At 39.3% G+C, this 20,439-nt stretch overlaps 1 protein-coding gene across 3 annotated transcripts in view; it reads left to right on the top strand.

Annotated features, from left to right (window-relative positions):
* The window catches only part of szt2 (SZT2 subunit of KICSTOR complex), a 266,703-nt gene that overhangs the window by 88,669 nt on the left and 157,595 nt on the right, over positions 1-20,439 (top strand). For all 3 annotated transcript variants that reach the window (XM_063064563.1, XM_063064564.1, XM_063064561.1), the window contains exons 27-33: positions 2,527-2,654; positions 3,986-4,247; positions 5,199-5,373; positions 10,782-10,874; positions 12,024-12,105; positions 12,876-13,172; positions 18,398-18,533. In XM_063064563.1, the coding sequence (XP_062920633.1) occupies positions 2,527-2,654; positions 3,986-4,247; positions 5,199-5,373; positions 10,782-10,874; positions 12,024-12,105; positions 12,876-13,172; positions 18,398-18,533 (1,173 nt within the window). The remainder of the gene's footprint in view (positions 1-2,526; positions 2,655-3,985; positions 4,248-5,198; positions 5,374-10,781; positions 10,875-12,023; positions 12,106-12,875; positions 13,173-18,397; positions 18,534-20,439) is intronic.

Genomic DNA, 20,439 nt, shown 5'->3' with positions numbered 1-20,439 from the left:
ACCTTTGATGCCCTTACTATCAAGAACCTATCAACCTCCGCTTGACATGTACCCAATGACTTGGCCTCCGCAGTTATCTGTGGCAATGAATTCCACAGGTTCACCACCCTCTGGCTAAAGAAATTCCTCCTCATCTCTGTTCTAAATGGACATCCTTCTGTTCTGAGACTGTGCCTTCTGAAAGCAGCCGATACTAACTTAGTGAAACCATGGCTAATTGTCATTTCTGAGTTTCAGTTCTTAACAGTAAATAAACAAAAGCACAACTGCTTTAGCAAATAAAGGACACAATTATAGGCCAATTAGTCTAGTATCAGTAGTTGGGAAGATGTTGGAGTCACATTCATTTCAAGAAGACTAGAATATGAAAACAACAAGCTTTATAAAGCACTGGTGAGGCCTCACTTGGAGTATTTTGAGCAGTTTTGGGCTCCTTATCCAAGAAAGCATGTGCTGACGTTGGAAAGGGTTCAAAAGAGTTTCACAAAAGTGATTCCAGGATTGAATGGCCTGTCATATGAAGTGTGCTTGATGGCTCTGGGCCTGTATTCACTGGAATTCAGAAGAATGAGGGGTGACCTAATTGAAACCTATTGAATAGTGAAAGGCCTCAAAAGAGTGGATATGGAGAGGATGTTTTCTATAGTGGGAGAGTCTAAGATCAGAGAACACAGCCTCAGAAGAGAGGGACATCCTTTTAGAATGGAGGTGAGGAGGAATTTCTTTAGCCAGAGAGTGGGGATTCTGTGGAATTTGTTGCCACAGGCAGCTGTGGAGGCCAAGTCATTGGGTATATTTAAAGCAGAGGTTGATAGATTCTTAATTAGTCAGGGCATGAAAGGATACGGAGAGAAGGCAGGAGAATGTGGCTGAGAGGGAAAATGGATCAGCCACGATGAAAAGGTGGAGCAGACTCGATGGGCCAAATGGCCTAATTCTGCCCCAATATCTTATGATCTTAACATCTACCAAGAAGTTCTGTGATAGGAGACATCTGAAGCAAAAATCAGCACCCAGCTGCTGAGCAATATCAGCAGAAGGAAACACATTTTCATCCAATTCCCTCCAGCTGCTATGATGGATTGAAAGTGACTTACATTGAAGCATCTTTGTGACTTGATTGGTTTTGGCACTGTTTTTATTGTACCCATATTGTTGTTGCAACCAAAAGAAATAAGTAGTTTATATGCAGACTATATAGATAGATGGTAGATACATTATTGATCCCAAAGGAAATTACAGTGTCACAGTAGCATTACAAAGTTCATAGATATACAAATGTACAAATATTAGAGAACATAAAGGATGGGAAGATGTTTGATTATTTATAGATACCTGTAGGCTCAATTGTGTTCTGATCTGGGTTAATTATTTCTAATACAGTAAATAGAACCATTGCAACCTCTGGTATTAAGATTATATGAACTGATGATCTTAATTAGTTATGTGGTCATGTTTGAGGAAATTTAATAGGCACAAAAGGATATTTTAGTAGCAGAGTGAAACTTAGTGGCGGGCTAAAGAAGTCCAAGTGAAAGCTAGGATTCTTGTTTCATTGAAGCACATTTAGCCCCAGGATATTTGATGTGCCAGAGTCAATGCCAGCCTCCAGGCTTTGAAAATCTCATTTTTGATGATAATTGGATGCAAATGAGGGCCTTATGACAGATGATTAAGTTTAGAAGAGATCTTTTCTCCATGAGTTTCTTGGGATGCAAGAAATTGCTGAGTGAAAAGAAGGCAAAGCCTTGTCAACAGTGCCATCTCCCAGTGGAGTCAGTCCTCCCCCCCCCCCCGCCTCTTTATCCCTTCCTCCCACAGCACTAATGTGCCCAGCAAGGTTGCATGACCCCCTACATGCAACAGAATGTTTTACAACTGTCAGGCAATCACTGAATTTCTTTTATTACAGAATGGGAATAAAACATTCCTTGCTTTGAGTTTTGACACATTTTATGAACCCAACAAAATGTTTTATAACCTGCAATAAGAAGTTAATGTGTACCATGCGACTCTAAAGTATTAAACCCAATAACTTGTCCTATCCTGATGTCTTAATGTTCTCAAATTCTTTTAAATCAGTTCTTGTTCCAGAAATGTTTCAATAGTAGCTCCTTTTTTTTCTTGTTGATGATCTTAATCTGCATGATCTTTCACGGGATATGACAGCATTGTTTTAGTCCTGACTTGGCTAAATATGTTTATTTCTGTACATAGCACTACAAGACCTGCTTAATTAAAATCCCAAAAGAGTATTACAGAATAATTAATCCTACAAATAAAAAATGAGGACAATACAGTGGCTGTCCTAATGAGAGAGCAAACCTATCTTTTCAGCTGTTAGAACCATATAGGTCAGACAGCATCTGTCAAGGGAAAAACAGACATAACATTTAAGTCAATGACCTTTCATTAGACATGGTTTATTATATTGCTTTGATCATATGACCAGCATTAAATCCACATGTTATTGGACAGTTATATACAGTTTTTAATTGCTATCAATTGTTTCAACATTGATTTAAGGTCGTTGTCACAGGAGAAGTCAACAGGCTCATCGTTAACGGATCCAGTATTCCAATTCCACAGGAACAAAGAGCTGTCCAACTATTGCAATTTATTGCAAGAGCACTATCATCAATGTTACGTAAAAGGTAAAATCAATCACTAGGGTTTGTGGAAGAGATATTATTCCCTAATAATCCCATTATTCATATCAACATTTGATGTGCTGGGTAGCCTATTTCTTTAATGTTGCTCCTCTAATGAATATTGGCAGGCAGCCATCACTGATCAACATATCCAGTGGATTCTTGAAAGTTGTCTAGGTTTATGACCAGGTGCCTGGTTACTTTGGAAATATGGCAAAATCTCTCCCTCTTCCCACCACCCCCCATTACTCCTCATTAAAAGTGTTATTGTTCATGTTTCTATTCATATAAAAGTCATTGCTGGCTGCTTCTGAAAAATTAAACACTGTAAATTGATTGAGACATTGCAAACGTTATCTAAACTTGATGGATAATATTCCTGTTTTGTGCCCAACTTCAAAAAAAAATTATTCTCAATAAATTTCATTTTCGAGAAAGAAAATGCATCAAAGCAGCAGTTATAAGTGGTTTGGACAATTTAAATCCTCACTTATTTTAGTTAACTACGGTTTTAAACATTGCTGAATGCACTTAATGAAATCATTTGTCAGATAGAAAAATTGCAAAAAACAGTTTATTTTTCTATTATGCTTCCTCTCATTGAAATTATAAATACACTTAATTTGCTCTTGGCTTTCCCTCTATTTACTACTTTAATCATGGTCAACAAGCTACTTCATCACTGAGAGATTTAAAGCAGACCTACACATCTATTATCCAAACAGCATAACTTCATTGAATAACAATTTTATAAGAAAGCACAGCCAGTGAATACATCGGCAGTTTTGATTAAAACAATTAGCTGAGAAAAATTTCTAATGGTAATGTAACATTTTGCACGTCAATATAATTAGATATTTAGAAGTAAATATTGGCAATGGTGAGGACATATAGAATTTACTTCAATAAACACGTGGGATTAAGTTATTTTCTCATTTAAACCTATTTTTTAAATTATCTCAGGTTTGAATTTTTCCATCCATTATGGTGTATTTAATTCTATGCTTTGTTGGAAAAAACGTTCTCATCATTGGTTTCAAGTATGTCTACAGTTTACCCCTTCCCCAGCTCTATATTCGGTCTATTTGTCCAATGCAAACCATGCTTTATGTACTATGGATTCACGTGGAATTGTTGAGTAATGTTAATAGAGTTGATGGAATTTAAATTGTGATTTAACTGTTACAGGATTAATTGTTTAAAGGAAGAGAAAGAGATCCATTCACAAAATTGAGGTTTATTCTTTAATGTACATTGTATTTCCCTTTGGCCTGCATGAAATTCTTTGCTTTGATCATAATGCATTAAGGTGTATTTTCTTTTTTGTCTTAAAGCTGTATTTAGGAGCTTACAGCAATCCTATTACATCAGCTCTCAGGATCTACTTACGGCTACAGATTATTGTGAGGAGCTGTTGCAGGAAATCGATATCACCACTTTTCTGCAGACACTCTGCGGACACATCCGAGCATTCCGTGAAAGTCACGACATGCAGCTTTGGAGAGATCGTGAATCTATTCCTACAAAGTTTGTGATTGGAGGAAATAATGTTGAGGATGAGAGGGTGCAGAGGGGTGTTCTAGTTTCCACTTCAAGGTAAAATGTTTTGTGCTATCACCTGGCCTTGTATTTTAAGTTCAATCCATAATGCCATCAAGGTGTTATTACTTTATGGATAGGATTACGCTTGTGTATTCCATGTCACAAGTTACAATGACAGATTTGTAATATCATGCTCTTTTATCATCATACCATTTACATTTTAACCAGTAATGCTACAAAATAATTTATCTTCATTCATAATATCCAAGCCATCTTACTCTTTTTTTTCTTATTTGAGTTCTGGTGTTTCATGGTAGGTATTGATTGAGCATTTCAATAACTTATTGATAAGGCAACAATTGAAATTTTTCATCCGATATTAAGAAAGTGATAGTGTGATCAGAGTTTTATTTTGATCTTAATTAATCAAGAGGTCCCCAAAGCTTTAGTTACAACCAAGACTTATAAAAGAGAATTTGTGATTTTCTTAGAGCAAGAAACATTATAGAGCATCTTGTATTTACTGTATATCTGTTGCACTGCTCTGTCCAGTCGGCATCAGTTTAACATCACTTAAAAAAGAACAATAACTTGCGGAAGGAAAATCCAAAATCTTTAACCAAAGAAAAGGTAACTGTATGTAAAAGGAAAATGTTACATGCACAGAGGAACAGGAAGAATGGAATTTAATGACTTCCTTTCAGAACAATTGGAGTTCTAGTTGGCTGCATCTCCGTTCATAGTGGTATCAAACAATATAGTTTTGGAAGTTCCCAAGCAAGGTTAGTGAAGTTGCCATTGGAAGTGGTATGAGGTGAGGGGGAAGATCTTAAAGCCAATATATACCACCAGAACCTTTCTGCTAATATTGGAAATTACCTATATACTTAGTGCTGACTACAATTGTATCTAAACTCTGTCGAGGAGCATCAAAGCAGAAGTGATCATAATGTTGTTAAATTACATTTCCTTGGGTCACTTGATTGTTTTCTGTTCTTCTATCAGCATAGAAACAGAAGATCTTGGTGAACAGGATTTGAGGAGTGTACAGTCCAGTGCTGCATCTCCTTCTCCACGAGAGGAAGTGAAAATGAAGAAGGTCCACTCAGAATTCTCCCTCTCCCTTCTTCAATCCAGCCAGCCGTGTGAGGTCTACCCCAACTTGCACAAAATCATCCAGGTAATGCATTGAGAGATAACAGCAACTTCAATGGCTTTAGAGAGCATGGTTATAAAGAAATGTGGGGGTCAGGGCAACCAGTCTTAAGGACAGGGAGACCATGAGAGAATTTTGATGGTAAAAGAAAGAAGGACAGTAGTATGATTAAAGAAATGCATACTGTATGTCACGGCTAAGACTTGATATCATAAATGAAAGGATGAGTTTTTTGACTTCTCCAGTGCGTTCAACACCATCTGCCCTGCTGTGCTGGGGGAGAAGCTGACAGCAATGCAGGTGGATGCTTCCCTGGTATCATGGATTCTTGATTACCTGGCTGGCAGACCACAGTACGTCTGCTTGCAACACTTTGTGTCCGACAGAGTGATCAGCAGCACTGGGGCTCCACAGGGGACTGTCTTGTCTCTCTTTCTCTTCACCATTTACACCTCAGACTTCAACTACTGCACAGAGTCTTGTCATCTTCAGAAGTTTTTGGATGACTCTACCATAGTTGGATGCATCAGCAAGGGAGATGAGGTTGAGTACAGGGCTACAGTAGGAAACTTTGTCACATGGTGTGAGCAGAATTATCTGCAGCTTAATGTGAAAAAGACTAAGGAGCTGGTGGTAGACCTGAGGAGAGCTAAGGTACCGGTGACCCCTGCTTCCATCCAGGGGGTCAGTGTAGACATGGTGGAGGATTACAAATACCTGGGGATATGAATTGACAATAAGCTGGACTGGTCAAAGAACACTGAGGCTGTGAGAAGTTAGAAAGCTATCAATACTATTACAGTATTATAAAACTGTGTATTAGTTCCTAATAGATAGACACTTTATTGATCCCAAAGGAAATTACAGTGTCACAGTAGCATTACAAGTGTACAGATATATAAATACAAGAAAAGTAAAAAAGAACAAAAAAATAAGTTGCCTCAAATAATCTAAGAGGAAGGGATCGTCACTTCTCCGTCTATAGGTTGATTCATTATCGAGCCTAATGGCCGAGGGTAAGAATGACCTCATGCAGCACTGTTTGGAGCAGTGCAGTTGTCTTAGTCTATTACTAAAAGTGTCCCTCTGTTTAGCCAAGGTGGCATCCAGAGGGTAAGAAACATTGTTCAGAATTGCCAGGACTTTCTGTAGGGTCCTTTGTTCTACCACAGCCTCCACAGTCGATAATAGTTATTGACAAAGGAATTCATCAAAAAGTACCCTGCAGTGTTGTTTTGTTTGACTGTAAATGAACAAAGTCAGTGCAGACTCCTAGTGCAGATAATGGACTGTCTTTATATAATGTTTTTAATGATTGCATCCACCAAACCATTTTCATTGCAACATTCAAGATGATTGTAAATACCTTCAAATTCTTTGTCATTCCTAACTTGTTGGGTTAGGGAAATTGTTTCATTTTCACTCTCAATCATTTCTGGCATCTCCAGGCCTGAATGTTTGAAACTGTAGTGAGTAAAACAGTTCTGGATTGACTTGCTGCTTATTTCTTGCCAACTATCAGTGACAAAAATCACTGCTTTTGGAACACAAACACATGTGACTGGTGCTATTTAAAAGCTTTTTGCTCTAAGCACAGTGTAGTGTCTAATAGCTACACACAAGTGCATACCACTGTCACTAGTTAGAAACTGTTCAGCAACAGTGTCCTGTCCCAATTAAGTGGCGTAGTGTCGCAAATAAATGAAGGGAATCCTGGCAATCTTCTCAATTAGTATTTGTTCTTTAAGATATGTGCCAGATGACTGTCCCAATTAACCAATGGCCCAATTAACTGGAATCCACTGCACTGTAAAATACTTAATAATATTAAGTTAGTCAGAATTGATTGGGAAAAAAACACTGACAGGGATGACGGTAGAGCAGCAATGGCTGGAATTTCAGGAAGCAATTCAGAAGGCACAGGATGTATAGATCCCAAAGAAGAAGTATTTTGAAGTCAAGATGACACAACCATGACTAAAACAAGAAAATGCCTTATGAAAACAGGTTGAGTGAACTCGGCCTTTTCTCCTTGGAGTGACAGAGGATGAGAGGTGACCTGATAGAGGTGTATAAGATGATGTGGATAGTCAGAGGCTTTTCTCCAGGGCTGAAATGGTTGCCACAAGAGGACACAGGTTTAAGGTACTGCGGAGTAGGTGCAGAGGAGATGTCAGGGGTATGTTTTTTACTCGGAGAGTGGTGAGTGCGTGGAATGGGCTGCCGGCAACGGTGGTGGAGGCGGATACGATAGGGTCTTTTAAGAGACTTTTGGATAGGTACATGGAACTTAGAAAAATAAAGGTCTATGGGCAACCCTAGTAATTTCTAAGATAGGGACATGTTCAGCACAACTTTGTGCTGTCAGTTTTCTATGTTTCTTTGTCTATGAGAAGTCAAAGCCAGCGTAAAAGCCAAAGCCAATGTAGCAAAAATTAGTGGGAAGCTCGAGGATTGGGAAGCTTTCAAATACCAATAGAAGGCAACTAAAAAGTCATTAAGAAGGTAAAGATGCAATACGGAAGTAATCTAGCCAATAATATTAAAGAGGATACCAAAAGTTTCTCCAGATACATAAAGTGTAAAAGAGAGGTGAGAGTGAATATCAGACTGCTGGTAAACGATGCTGGTGAGGAAGTAATGGGGGACAAAGAAATGGCAGATGAACTGAATAGCTATTTTGTATCAGTCTTCACTGTGAAAGACAATAGCATTATGGTACAAGTTCCAGGTGCCAGGGGTCATGAAGTGCATGAAGTTACCATTACTAGGGAGAAGGTTCTTGGGAAACTGAAAGGCCTGAATGAAGGTAGATAAGCTGCCTAGACTAGAAGATGTACACCCCATGGTTCTGAAAGAGGTGACTGACGAGATTGTGGACACATTAGTAGTAATCTTTAAAGAATCACTAGATTCTGAAATGGTTCCAGATGATTGGAAAATTGCAAATGTCACTGCACTCTTCAAGAAGGGAGAGAGGCAGAGAAAAGGAAATTATAGGCCAGTTAGTCTGACCTCAGTGGTTGGAAAGATGTTGGAATCGATTGTTAAGGATGTGGTTTTAGGGTACTTGGAGGCACATGATAATATAGGCTGTAGTTAGCATGGTTTCCTCAAGGGAAAATCTTCCCTGACAAATCTGTTGGAATTCTTTGAAGAAATAACAAGCAGGATAGACGAGGAGAATTGGTTGATGTTGTGTACTTGCATTTTCAAAAGGCCTTTGACAAGGTGCTACCCATGAAGCTGCTTAACAAGCTACGAGCCCATGGTATTACAGGGAAGATTCTAGCACGGGCAAAGGAGTGGCTAACTCGCAGGAGGCAACAAGTGGAATTAAAGGGAGCCTTTCTAGTTGGCTGCCGGTGACCAGTGGTATTCCACACAGGTCTGTGTTAGGACCGATTTTTTTTTTATATATGTTACACGTCAGTGATTTGAATGATGGAATTGATGGCTTTGTTGCAAAGTTTGCAGATGATATGAAGATAAGTGGAGGGGTAGGTAGTTTTGAGGAACTAGAGAGGCTACAGAAGGACTTAGACAGATTAGGAGGATGGGAAAAGAAGTGGCAGATGGAATACAGTGTCAGGAAGTGTATGGTCACGGATTTGGGAAAAGAAATGAAAGGGTTGACTATTTTCTAAATGGAGAAAAAATACAAAAAACTGAATCGCAAAGGAACTTGGGAGTTCTTGTGTAGGATTCTCTAAAGGTTAACTTGCAGGTTGTGTCTGTGTTGAGGAAGGCAAATGCAATGTTGGCATTCATTTCAAGAGAACTATAATATAAAAGCAAAGATATAATGTTAAGACTTAATAAAGCACTGGTGAGCTTCAAAGAGTATTGTGAGCTGTTTTGAGCTCCTTAAAAAGGATGTGCTGAAACAGGAAAGGGTTCAAAGGAGGTTCATGAAAATGGTTCCAGATTTGAACAGCTTGTCATATGAAGAGTGTTTGATGGCTCTGGGCCTGTATTCACTGGAATTCAGAAGGATAAGGAGTGACCTCATTGAAACCTATCGAATGGTGTAAGGCCTTGATAGAGTGGATGTGGAGAAGATATTTCCTATGGTGGGGGAATCTAAGCGCAGAGGACACATGCTCAGAATAGAGGGGCGTCCTTTTAGAATGGATATGAGGAATTTTTTTAGGCTGAGAGTAGTGAATCTGTGGAATTCATTGCCATGGGCAGCTACAGAGGCCAAGTCTGTATGTATATTTAAGGCAGAGGTTGAATGGTCAGGGCATGAAGGGATATGGGGAGAAGGCAGGAGACTGGGGCTGAGAGGAAAATTGGAATAGCCATGATGAAATGGCAGAGTAGATTCAATGGGCCAAATGGCATAATTCTGTTCCTATATCTTGTTATCATTTATTCACTAATGTATATGGTTGACCCTTTAGGTGTTTGTAACCTAGGATAAGCCTGTATAGCAATCTCTTGATTGAATTTATTCTGTGACTGAGCCTTCACAGTTATCTTACATAGTGAATTTTAAAGGTTCATTGCCTGCTTGTGAAGCAGTTCTTGTCCTATATTCTTGAGGCTGATTCTGGCTCTTGATAACCTACCAACAGGAAATGTCATCCCTGTATCAAACCTTTGAAGTATTCTGCACATATCAGTGAAATCAGCTCTTGCTCTTTTAAATAAATACAGGCCTAGCACAGTTAATCTTGCCACATTCACCAAACTCATCCTTCTAGGAATCAATCACAAGTGTGTCCTTTCTTAGTTGGGGAGACTAGATTTGTATTTCATTTGTGATCACAGCAGGTCATACCTAGTTGCAATAAGTCGTTGTCACTGAAATCTTTTTGTGCTAAAGGCCAATCTACCATTTGCCTTTCTATATATTTGCTATACATACATGTTAATTTTCAGTGATTCCTGTACAATGTTACGCAGGTCTTCTAAACAACACTATCTTCGACTCCCACATTTATAGAATACTTGGCCTTCCTAATTTTTCTGCAGCTTGTCCTTTCAAATCCTCTTGTTGTGAAACTAACTTCAGTTAATCTTTACTTTTACACACCATTCTCTTTTAATGTTTTTTTTAGTAGACTGCTCACTTATGCTGCTTTCTCTTTCCTTACTGGTGCTCCATTATGTTCTGAAACTTTCACAAATCTCATGTGTACACCCTTTTTTTTTGGTAATTACTACAATCTTTTATCATGTGATCTCATTCAGCAAATCTGTAGTAACTAATGGTCAGTGTTCAGTTACAGTGATACGACAAACATGTAACTTATTAGTTTTTACTTTAATTTATTTCTGACATGGCTCATTTGATGGTTTTTCACAATGTGAAACTAGTTTTAAAATGTAGATTTTAAAACTAAAAACTGCCAAGATAAATTCATATTTTTCATTTAAATCTCCAGCATGTGGCAATACCTTATTTTAAATTTTTGTCTTTACAGGACAAATTCCTTGAGATTGGACGGCAGCATTTCAAGACAGTGCCTTCAAACCCTTATTACTTCTTTTACTGTTCTCCCACAACGAAGAAAGAGGCAAGTCTGTGGTGACCTCAAGCATGCACAATAATAGGGCATTGGTTTGGAGATTTTGAAAAAATTCGTGCTAAGCTCCATATTATGATACTAACAGCAGATTAACATCGCAGTTAGTAACTCATATTGTATGGTTCCTACTGCAGTCATCACAATGAGACTCGAAAAAGGCTGCATTGTTGAGAACAAGTAGGTTCACATTGGCTGTGCTCCATGATCATAAGTTAACTGAGACTTCAGTGGAAGAATTTTATTCTTACTGATAGGATTAACCTCTTAAAATAGAAGCTATTGCACTGTTTTGCTTTAACTTATCCTGGGGTTTGTTTCATGGGCATGGTAATTATACTGTACTTATCCCACATGGTTATGTATAAATTAACATTATGACTCATCCATTGGAAAGCAACACTACCTCACAAGTCCAGCATTTTTAACAACCATTTGTGTTCTTTAGAGCTTAGGATTTTAAATAGTAAAGGAGAAAGGGAAATTAACCTTCTCTAAAGTTTCTGAACAACCTTGAGATATTTTACATTTAGATTAATTCTCTTGAGAGATCTAAATAGCTGTATATATGTGTTGTTTATTTTCAGAAGTACTTTATACATTGTGATATTAAGTTGTTTTGGAATTTAAAAAAGACAAACAGCACTTATTTGCATACTTCCTCATTTATGACATTTTCAGGAAGCTAAGATTTTGATGTCTGCTCTGCAATTGCTTTAACCCACAGTAAAATACCCTTTATGAACAGAGGACCTTCAGAAGAATAACTTTGATGGCTCCAAACAAAAGCACTGTGGTGCAGCAGTTAATACTATAAAAATATCATTCTCTGACATCTTCAACATTCTGCAATAGGTCTCTGTGGAGAAATTTCTGTTTAGAACCTAGTTCAATGGCTTAGCAGGGTTGGTGAACTTGGCTCTAAGGTGAAAGTGTCTTCAGGATTGGAATGCCAACTGAGCAAGTTGAAGTAATGATCCTATGGTTGTAAATCAAGGTAGTCAGGATAGTGGCTTTTATTCAATAGCCATATATCTTCTGTGTATAGAAGTGGATATCTATGACTGATTTGACAAGAACTGTAACTGTGACTCCTGTAAAGGAGTTTTTCTAAAATACACCATATCCTGAAATTTATAGGAAGAGAATTATCAGGATGAAAGACAACGAAAACAGAGTGAGGATAATGATCTTTCGGAGCTGGAGATGGCAGGGGAGGAAGGTGAGATGTTTTGAATTTTTTAATGTGTTATGATTTCTTGCCTGTTAACCATCAATTTAGTTGTTTGTTTCTCACTAAGTAAATTATTGAACTTGGGAATTAAGTTTATTCCAAATACTGCACACATTGTTGGTATCTATCATTTCCAGGTTGGATAAAGTGTGGGTTGGATGCAAAGTGATCTGGGAGTCTCTGGTAATTTGGTGTCTATATTTGATCAATAAATTTTCATATTCTCAAAATCGATAACCACACATATTGCATGGATTTGCAAATTCAGTCCTTGTTTGTGAGATGGGTACGGCATGCTGTTTATATATAAAGAGTGTCCTTTCAAGAAGATAAGTGAATTTGTGGTCTTGCAATTCTGTGATTCAAACTATATCTACAATTTAACTTCAGTTGAAGTTGTGAACATTTCCTATTGTGCCATGATATTTTGTGTTTCTGTGGCAGCTATCCTTGTAGGTTGGCAGAGTGAGACTTATTTGGATGTTTTGTGAGAGGGACTGGCTGAAAGTTACTCATAATTGAGATAAAGTTTTTCAAGATCATCAAAAAATGTTATCCATTAAAATAATTAGTTATAATTCATATCCAACTTGAGATGATAGTGATAAATTTTAATTCCTTAAGCCAGACTTTCTCTAAAAATATAATCTTAATACACTATTCCTGAACTTGATACTTAAAAGCAAGCAATTGCCAATACTTATTTCAAGTAAGAACTGCTATCTAGCTTTAAAATGTTAAATATTATGTCTTCGCAGGGAGTACATCAGGATGCTGTGTAGTGACAGAGAGTGATCCAGATTTGGAGGTCGAATATAGGGAAAGATCTGACAGAGAATTACAGGATGCTGATTCGCTCTCAGATACCAATACAGTAAATAGGGATGATGATTCATTCAGTGTTCTTGGGGGCGATTCTTTAAATGAGCAAGACTTTCCTGATCAGGAGATGCCACCATTATTTGTTCATCTTACTTGTTCCCTCAGGGGAAAAAAATGCCATGGGCCATTTTCAGTGGAGTCCATACCAGTGGAATCACTGCCCACTTGCCTTGGTAAGTAAAGAACTGAAGGTTGGAAGGAAAGTTTATATAATAGTGTCAGAAGTCATACTGCATAGAAGGCTGCCCATACCTATAGTAAGTTTATGTACCAGTTCTTGGTCTTTCTATGCCCTGGTAAGTCAAGTGTTCCTCTAGGTAAATGTTAGTCTGTGCTTCCATCATTTCTCAGGCAATGCATTGTAAATCCCAATTACCACCTTTGTTATATCCCTACTAAACTTTTAACTCCTTAAACATGCATTCTGGTTATAGATGTCTCTACTAGGGAGAGAGGTTTGCTACTATCTACCCCATCTATAAATTTGCACCATATCTACTCTAAAGAAAGCAAAGCTAGCTTAACCAGTCTCCTAACTGAGATAGTCCATCCCAGGCAACATCCCAGTGAATCTGTTAGAGTGGTGCAGCTGGTGGAGGCACTGCCTCGTGGAGCCAGTAACCTGAGTTCAACCATTGGCACGGTCTGGATGGTGTTTGTGTGTTCTCTAAATGGCCACATGGGTTTCCTCTGCATGTTCCAGTTTCCCTCCACATCCCAAAGATGTGTAGGTCAGTAGGTTTATAAATAGTAGGCCTCTGTAGATTCCCCCACCATGCAAGTTAATAGTGAATGATAGAATTGGGCATGAACTGATAGAATGTAGGGAGTATAGAATTAGTGTAAATGGGTTTTTGATTATCAGTATGGATTTGATGGGCTGAGAAGCCTGTTTCCATGCTGCATCTTTCTATGACTTCTCTGAACCTCCTTTAAAGAAATCACACCCTTTCCAAACTGTGGCAACCAAAAGTGTATAAATCTCCAAATATGGTCTGACCTGTTATTTCATAAGCTATACCATAGCATATCTGCTCTTATACTTTATGCCACAGCTAATGAAGCCCAGCAATCCATATGTTGACTTTAGCATCTCATCTGTCAGTGTTAGTACCTTCAGGTATCTTTGGATTTGTACAGTTCATTTCTTATACAACTGTATCCCTATCTTTAATTATGTAGATCCTATTCTTACTTGACCTCTTGAAGTGCATCACTATACACTTATCAAGAGTAAATTCCGTACATTTTCGCTCTAGCCAATTTACCAGCTGATCTATATCTGAAACTGTTCACTGTCAATGACATTGCAAGATTTTGTGATCTTTTGCAAATGTACTAATGACATATACAATCATGAGGGGGCATAAACAGGGTCAACCTATGCAGTTATTTTTCCAGAGTTCAGAAATAGAGAACTACAGGGCATAGATTTAAGGTAAGATAGGTGGAATTAATAGGAACTTGAGCAACCTTTTCACCCAGTGGATGATGAGTAAGTGGAATGAGCTGCCAGAGGAAGCATTTGAGGCAGGTACATTCAATGACATTTGGAAGGTTCTTGGACAGGTACATGGATAAAAAAGATTGAGGTGTATATGCCGAAAGCAGGTAGTTGGGACTTGCTTAGATGGGAATCTTACTTGGCATAGATAAGTTGTGCTTTAAGGCCTTTTCTGTGCTGTGTGACTCTTTATCTCCTGCATTCAAAGTTCAAAGTAAATTTATTATCGAAGTACATATACATCACGATATACAACCCATCAGTTTATTTTGTTGCGGAAATACTCCATATATCTATAGAACAATAGCGATAACAGAATCAATGGAAGGCCGCACCATCTGGGGGGTTTGGCCAGTGCGCAAAAGACAACAAACTGTTCAACTATAAAAAGAAATAATAAATAAATAAACAATAAATATTGAGAACATGAGATGAAGAGTCCTTGAAAGTGAGCCCATGGGTTGTAGGAACACTTCAATGTTGGGGCGTGAAGTTGAGTTAAGTTTTCCACTTTGTTTCAAGACCCTGATATTTGAGGGTAATAACTGTTCCTGATCCTGGTGGTTTGAGTTCTGAAGCTCCTGTACAAACTTCCTGATGACAACAGTGAGAAGAGACCTTGTCCTGGGTGATGGGGCGCCCTGACGATGAATGCTGCTTTCCTGCAACAGCGTTTCATGTAGATGTGCTCAATGGTGGGGAGGGATTTACGCGTGATTTACATGTAGCATAGCTTTGTCAAGGGCAGGTTGTGCCTTACAAGCCTGATTGAATTTTTTGAGGATGTGACTAAACACATTGATGAAGGAAGAGCAGTAGATGTAGTGTATATGGATTTCAGCAAGGTATTTGATAAGGTACCCCATGCAAGGCTTATTGAGAAAGTAAGGAGGCATGGGATCCAAGGGCACATTGCTTTGTGAATCAAGAACTGGCTTGCCCACAGAAGGCAAAGAGTGGTTGTAGACAGGTCATATTCTGCATGGAGGTCGGTGACCAGTGGTGAGCCTCAGGGATCTGTTCTGGGATCCTTACTCTTCATGATTTTTATAAACGACCTGGATGAGGAAGTGGAGGGATGGGTTAGTAAGTTTGCTGATGACACAAAGGTTGGAGGTGTTGTGGATAGTGTGGAGGGTTGTCAGAGGTTGCAGTGGGACATCAATAGGATGCAAAACTGGGCTGAGAAGTGGCAGATGGAGTTCAACCCAGATAAGTGTGAAGTGGTTTATTTTAGTATGTCAAATGTGATGGCAGATGTGATGTGATGGCAGTATTAATGGTAAGACTCTTGGCAGTGTGGAGGATCAGAGGGATCTTGGGGTCCGAGTCCACAGGACGCTCAAAGCAGCTGCACAGGTTGACTCTGTGGTTAAGAAGGCATACAGTGTATTAGCCTTCATTAATCATGGAATTGAATTTAGGAGCCAAGAGGTAATGTTGCAGCTATATAGGACCCTGGTCAGACCACACTTGGGAATACTGTGCTCAGTTCTGGTCACCCCACTACAGGAAGGATGTGGAAGCCATTGAAAGGCTGCAGGGGAGATTTACAAGGATGTTGCCAGGATTGGGGAGCATGCCTTATGAAGACAGGTTAAGTGAACTCGGCCTTTTCTCCTTGGAGCGACGGAGGATGAGAGGTGACTTGATAGAGGTGTGTAAGATGATGAGAGGCATTGATCGTGTGGATAGTCAGAGACTTTTTCCCAGGGCTGAAATGGTTGCCACAAGAAGACACAGGTTTAAGGTGCTGGGGAGTAGGTACAGAGGAGATGTCAGGGTTAAGTTTTTTACTCCGAGAGTGGTGAGTGCGTGGAATGGGCTGCCGGCAGGGCCGGAGGGCCTGTATTGTGCTGTAGTGTTTCTGTGTTTCTATGTGATAGACTGGGCCATATGCACTATATTTAGTAGGATTTTCAGTTCAGGGTCATTGGTGTTGCCTTACCAGGCTGTGATGTAGCCAGTCAATATACTCTCCACTACACATCAATAGAAGTTTGTCAAAGTTTTAGATGTCATGGTGAATCTCCTCAAACTCCTAAAAAAGTATAGGAACTGCCCTGCTTTCTTCATAATTGAAAAGTTCTTAATGTATGCTACAAACCTTAAATATACCAGTACTGATCCCTGTGATATGCCATTGATCACAGGTTTCCAATCACAAAAGTAACCCTCTACTGTCACTGTGTCTGCTACTACTAAACCAGTTTGGAATCTAATTTGCTTTTGATCTCAGTGGTTCTAGACTTGCATGCAGGACCTCATCAAATACCAAGCTAAATTCCATCAATCACATTGCTTTCATCTATATAGTAGCACCTTTGAAAAATTTTGAGTAGTCAGATAGGACGTCACAACAAAGCCACACTGATGATGTGACTCTGATCATGTCCCTCAAAACCTTCAGAACTTGCTTCTTTACCAGTAATGTAAGATTCACTGCCTTGTAACTACCTGGCTTATCAATGCTGTTCTTCTTGACTAAAGAAACTATATTTGCTGTCCTCCAGTCATTGGTACCTGTGCCAATGATGATTTAAAAGTCTGTCAGCGTCCCAGCTATCTCCTCCTGTAGTAGCGTGGGATACATCTCTTCAAACCAAGGAGATTTATCCATTTTTATGCACAATGGAACTCCACCTTCTGCCTCACCTATCTAAGCAGCAGGTGATAGGCTGCACCTATCACCTGCCGACTTGTACTCCTTCCCCTCCTCCCTTCCTACATATTCTGGCTTCATTCCCTTCCCTTCCAGTCAGGGTCTTGCCCTGATATGTCGACTGTTTATTCCCCTTCATAAATGCTGCCTGACCTGCTGAGTTCCTCCAGCATTTTGTGTGTTCCTCTTGATTTCCAGCTTCTGCAGAATCTCTTGTGCTTATCCATCTTTATGGCTAAGACATTTAATATCTCCTCTTTAATCATAATATGCTCTAGAATATCATCATCTCCCTCCCTGTATGACTTGTTTATTTTTAAATTTGTGCTTCAGTTTTAGAACACCAAGCATTCCATTTCCTGACAGCCTTCAGTCAAGGTATTCTATGTTACCAGTATTCTAGTCGCCTTTCTCTTTATTTCATCCTTCCACTTTTCTCCCTATCTGGCATTTCTTCAGGATAACCTGATGCCAATGATCAAAGCTCTGACTGGAAGTCGAGATTCTGTGGCATAGTAATTGTGGCTTCATGTGCTGTACAATCAGGCTATCTTGGTTGATGACTGGCCCTCAATTCACATCATTGATTGCTTCAGTGTCATATGAACAGCTGGTATAACTATTATCCATTTGGTTTAACGCAAGGTTTCTTCTTTTGCCCCATCTTGCAACTTAAGGATCTGATGGAAGCTGGTTGATGACAGATGGATCTCATTACTGTTATCTTGGTAAATAAAGTGGATGGTAAAAATCAGTTCTGCAGGGGTTGGGGGATTGGGAGAAGAGTCCAAAACTAGATTTACAGTGAGAAGGAAAAGATTTAGAGGACCTAAGGGTCAACTTTTTCATGCAGAAGTTGGTGAGTTAATGGGACGAGCTACCAAAGGAAGTGGTTGAGGCTGATGCAACAATATAATTTCAGAGGCACATGGAGGGCAGGTTTACAGAGCTATGGGCCAAGTGCAGGAAATTCAGACTAGCTGTATGGGCACCATGTTTGGCATGGACCCATTGGGCCGAAGAACATCCATCAGTGCTGCATTGTCCTATGAATCTTTTTTTTAAAAAAAGCTATTCTCTGTGAGGGAATTGGCTGCTTTATTCTGCTGATAATGTTCAACTCCTGTTTAACCTGAAAGAACAGTTCATGCAATTCCTTTATTTCCTCACAGTCCCTTTTTGGTTTACATTGAACAGGAAATATTTTCACTTGTTTAATTTTCTTCATTTAGGTGAAATTATCAGCTGCCTGGAGAACTTTCCAGTCAAATCGATTGATCTAGATGATCTTGTCGTCACCCTGGATATTTTTGTCTTGACTCTTCCTTTAGAGATTGAAATTATGCCCGTTGACATGAACCACCACAGGTAAGTTGAGAGGCAAGTAGCATTTTTACGACGTTTAATTGAAGAGTGCACAGTGAAACGAGTTGGTGAGTTCTCTGAGTATTTGTGAGGGCAGTTGTAATACCTGCTTAATATTCCAATTAAAGTGTTTGTTTGTAATTGTAAACAATGGTTTCTAGAGATCTTCCATCTCCATGGATTTGGCTATCACTAAACAAACAACAATCTCTTTGCCCCCTATCATCAGGCAGGTACCGTAGCATTAGGACAAACACTGTAAAGGTGGGAAACAGCTATTTTGCTCTTCTCTCTCTCCCCCCCCGCCAACCATAAGACTACTGAACTCCCTGTCTGAACCCAGGTCTCAGCATGTCTGAAGCACCAGTAGCGTTATGCTGTTTACTTTTTAACTTGTATCGTATATGCACCTTATTATATGTTACTTGTGGCGATATTACTTTGTGTTATGTGTGTAAGTGTTGTGCACCTTGGTCTTGTTTAGCAATATATATGTGCGTGGTTGAATGAGGCCAAACTTGAACAATTGAATGAAAATTTAAAAATGCAGTTGCCAGAAACAAAAACAGAAAATGTGGGAAAACCAAATACTCAGCAGGTTAGGTTGCATCTGTGGCAAAAGAAACAGAGGTGACATTTCAGGTTGGAGAATGCTCTGATGAAGGGTCTTTAACATGAAATGTTTACTTAGCACTAATATGTTACCAACTATCGTTTGTGGGGTGGCATGGTAGCGGTTAGTGTAACGCTCTTACAGTACCAGCAACCTGGGTTCAATTCCAGCTGCTGCCAGGAGTTTATATGTTCTCCACAAGAGTCCTCCGGGCGCCCCACTTTTGTCCCATGTTCCAAAGACATGGCGGGCCAGTAGATGACTTGGTCTCATGACTGTGTTTGGGCAGTGCAGGCTCATTGGGCTGGAAGGGCCCGTTGCTGTACTGTATCTCTAGATAAGTAATTTAAAAAAAAAAGCCCTGAGCAAATATTCAGGGTGTTTTAGCACAGATTTCAACAAATTAGTATGCAATGGCAAGAGTGCCCTAAACAGTGAATATTCCCCAGAAGGTCTTTACGGTGACTATACCCAACTTTAATGCTCCTCAGCACATTGTGCCTTTGAACTTACCAGTTTGCAGCACTTGGTCAAAGACTTCTGGCCTCCCTGAAGAGCCAACCGATCTACAAACCCCATTTCCAGAAAGGTTGGGATATTTTCCAAAATGCAATAAAAACAAAAATCTGTGATATGTTAATTCACGTGAACCTTTATTTAACTGACGAAAGTAGAAAGAAAAGATTTTCAATAGTTTTACTGACCAACTTAATTGTATTTTGTAAACATACACAAATTTAGAATTTGATGGCTGCAACACACTCAACGAAAGTTAGGACAGAGGCATGTTTACCATTGTGTTACATCACCTTTCCTTTTAATAACACTTTTTAATCGTTTTGGAACTGAGGATACTAATTGTAGTAGATTTGCAATTGGAAATTTTGTCCATTCTTACTTGATATAAGACTTCAGCTGCTCAACAGTCCGTGGTCTCCGTTGCCTGATTCTCCTCTTCATGATGCGCCATACATTTTCAATAGGAGATAGATCTGGACTGGCAGCAGGCCGGTCAAGCACACGCACTTTGTGTCTACAAAGCCATGCTGTTGTAGCCCGTGCAGAATGTAGTCTGGCATTGTCCTGCTGAAATAAGCATGGACGTCCCGGGAAGAGACGTTGCCTTGATGGCAACATATGTCTCTCTCAAATCCTAATATACGCCTCAGAGTCAATGGTACCTTCACATACATGCAACTCACCCATGCCGTGGGCACTGATGCACCCCCATACCATCACAGATGCTGGCTTTTGCACCTTTTGCTGATAACAATCTGGATGGTCGTTTTCATCTTT

This window comes from Mobula hypostoma, chromosome 12 (assembly GCF_963921235.1).
Source record: "Mobula hypostoma chromosome 12, sMobHyp1.1, whole genome shotgun sequence".
Classification (NCBI taxonomy): Eukaryota; Metazoa; Chordata; class Chondrichthyes; order Myliobatiformes; family Myliobatidae; genus Mobula; species Mobula hypostoma.
Note: the sequence above shows the minus strand (reverse complement) of the source record. Positions and strands in the feature narration are given on the sequence as shown.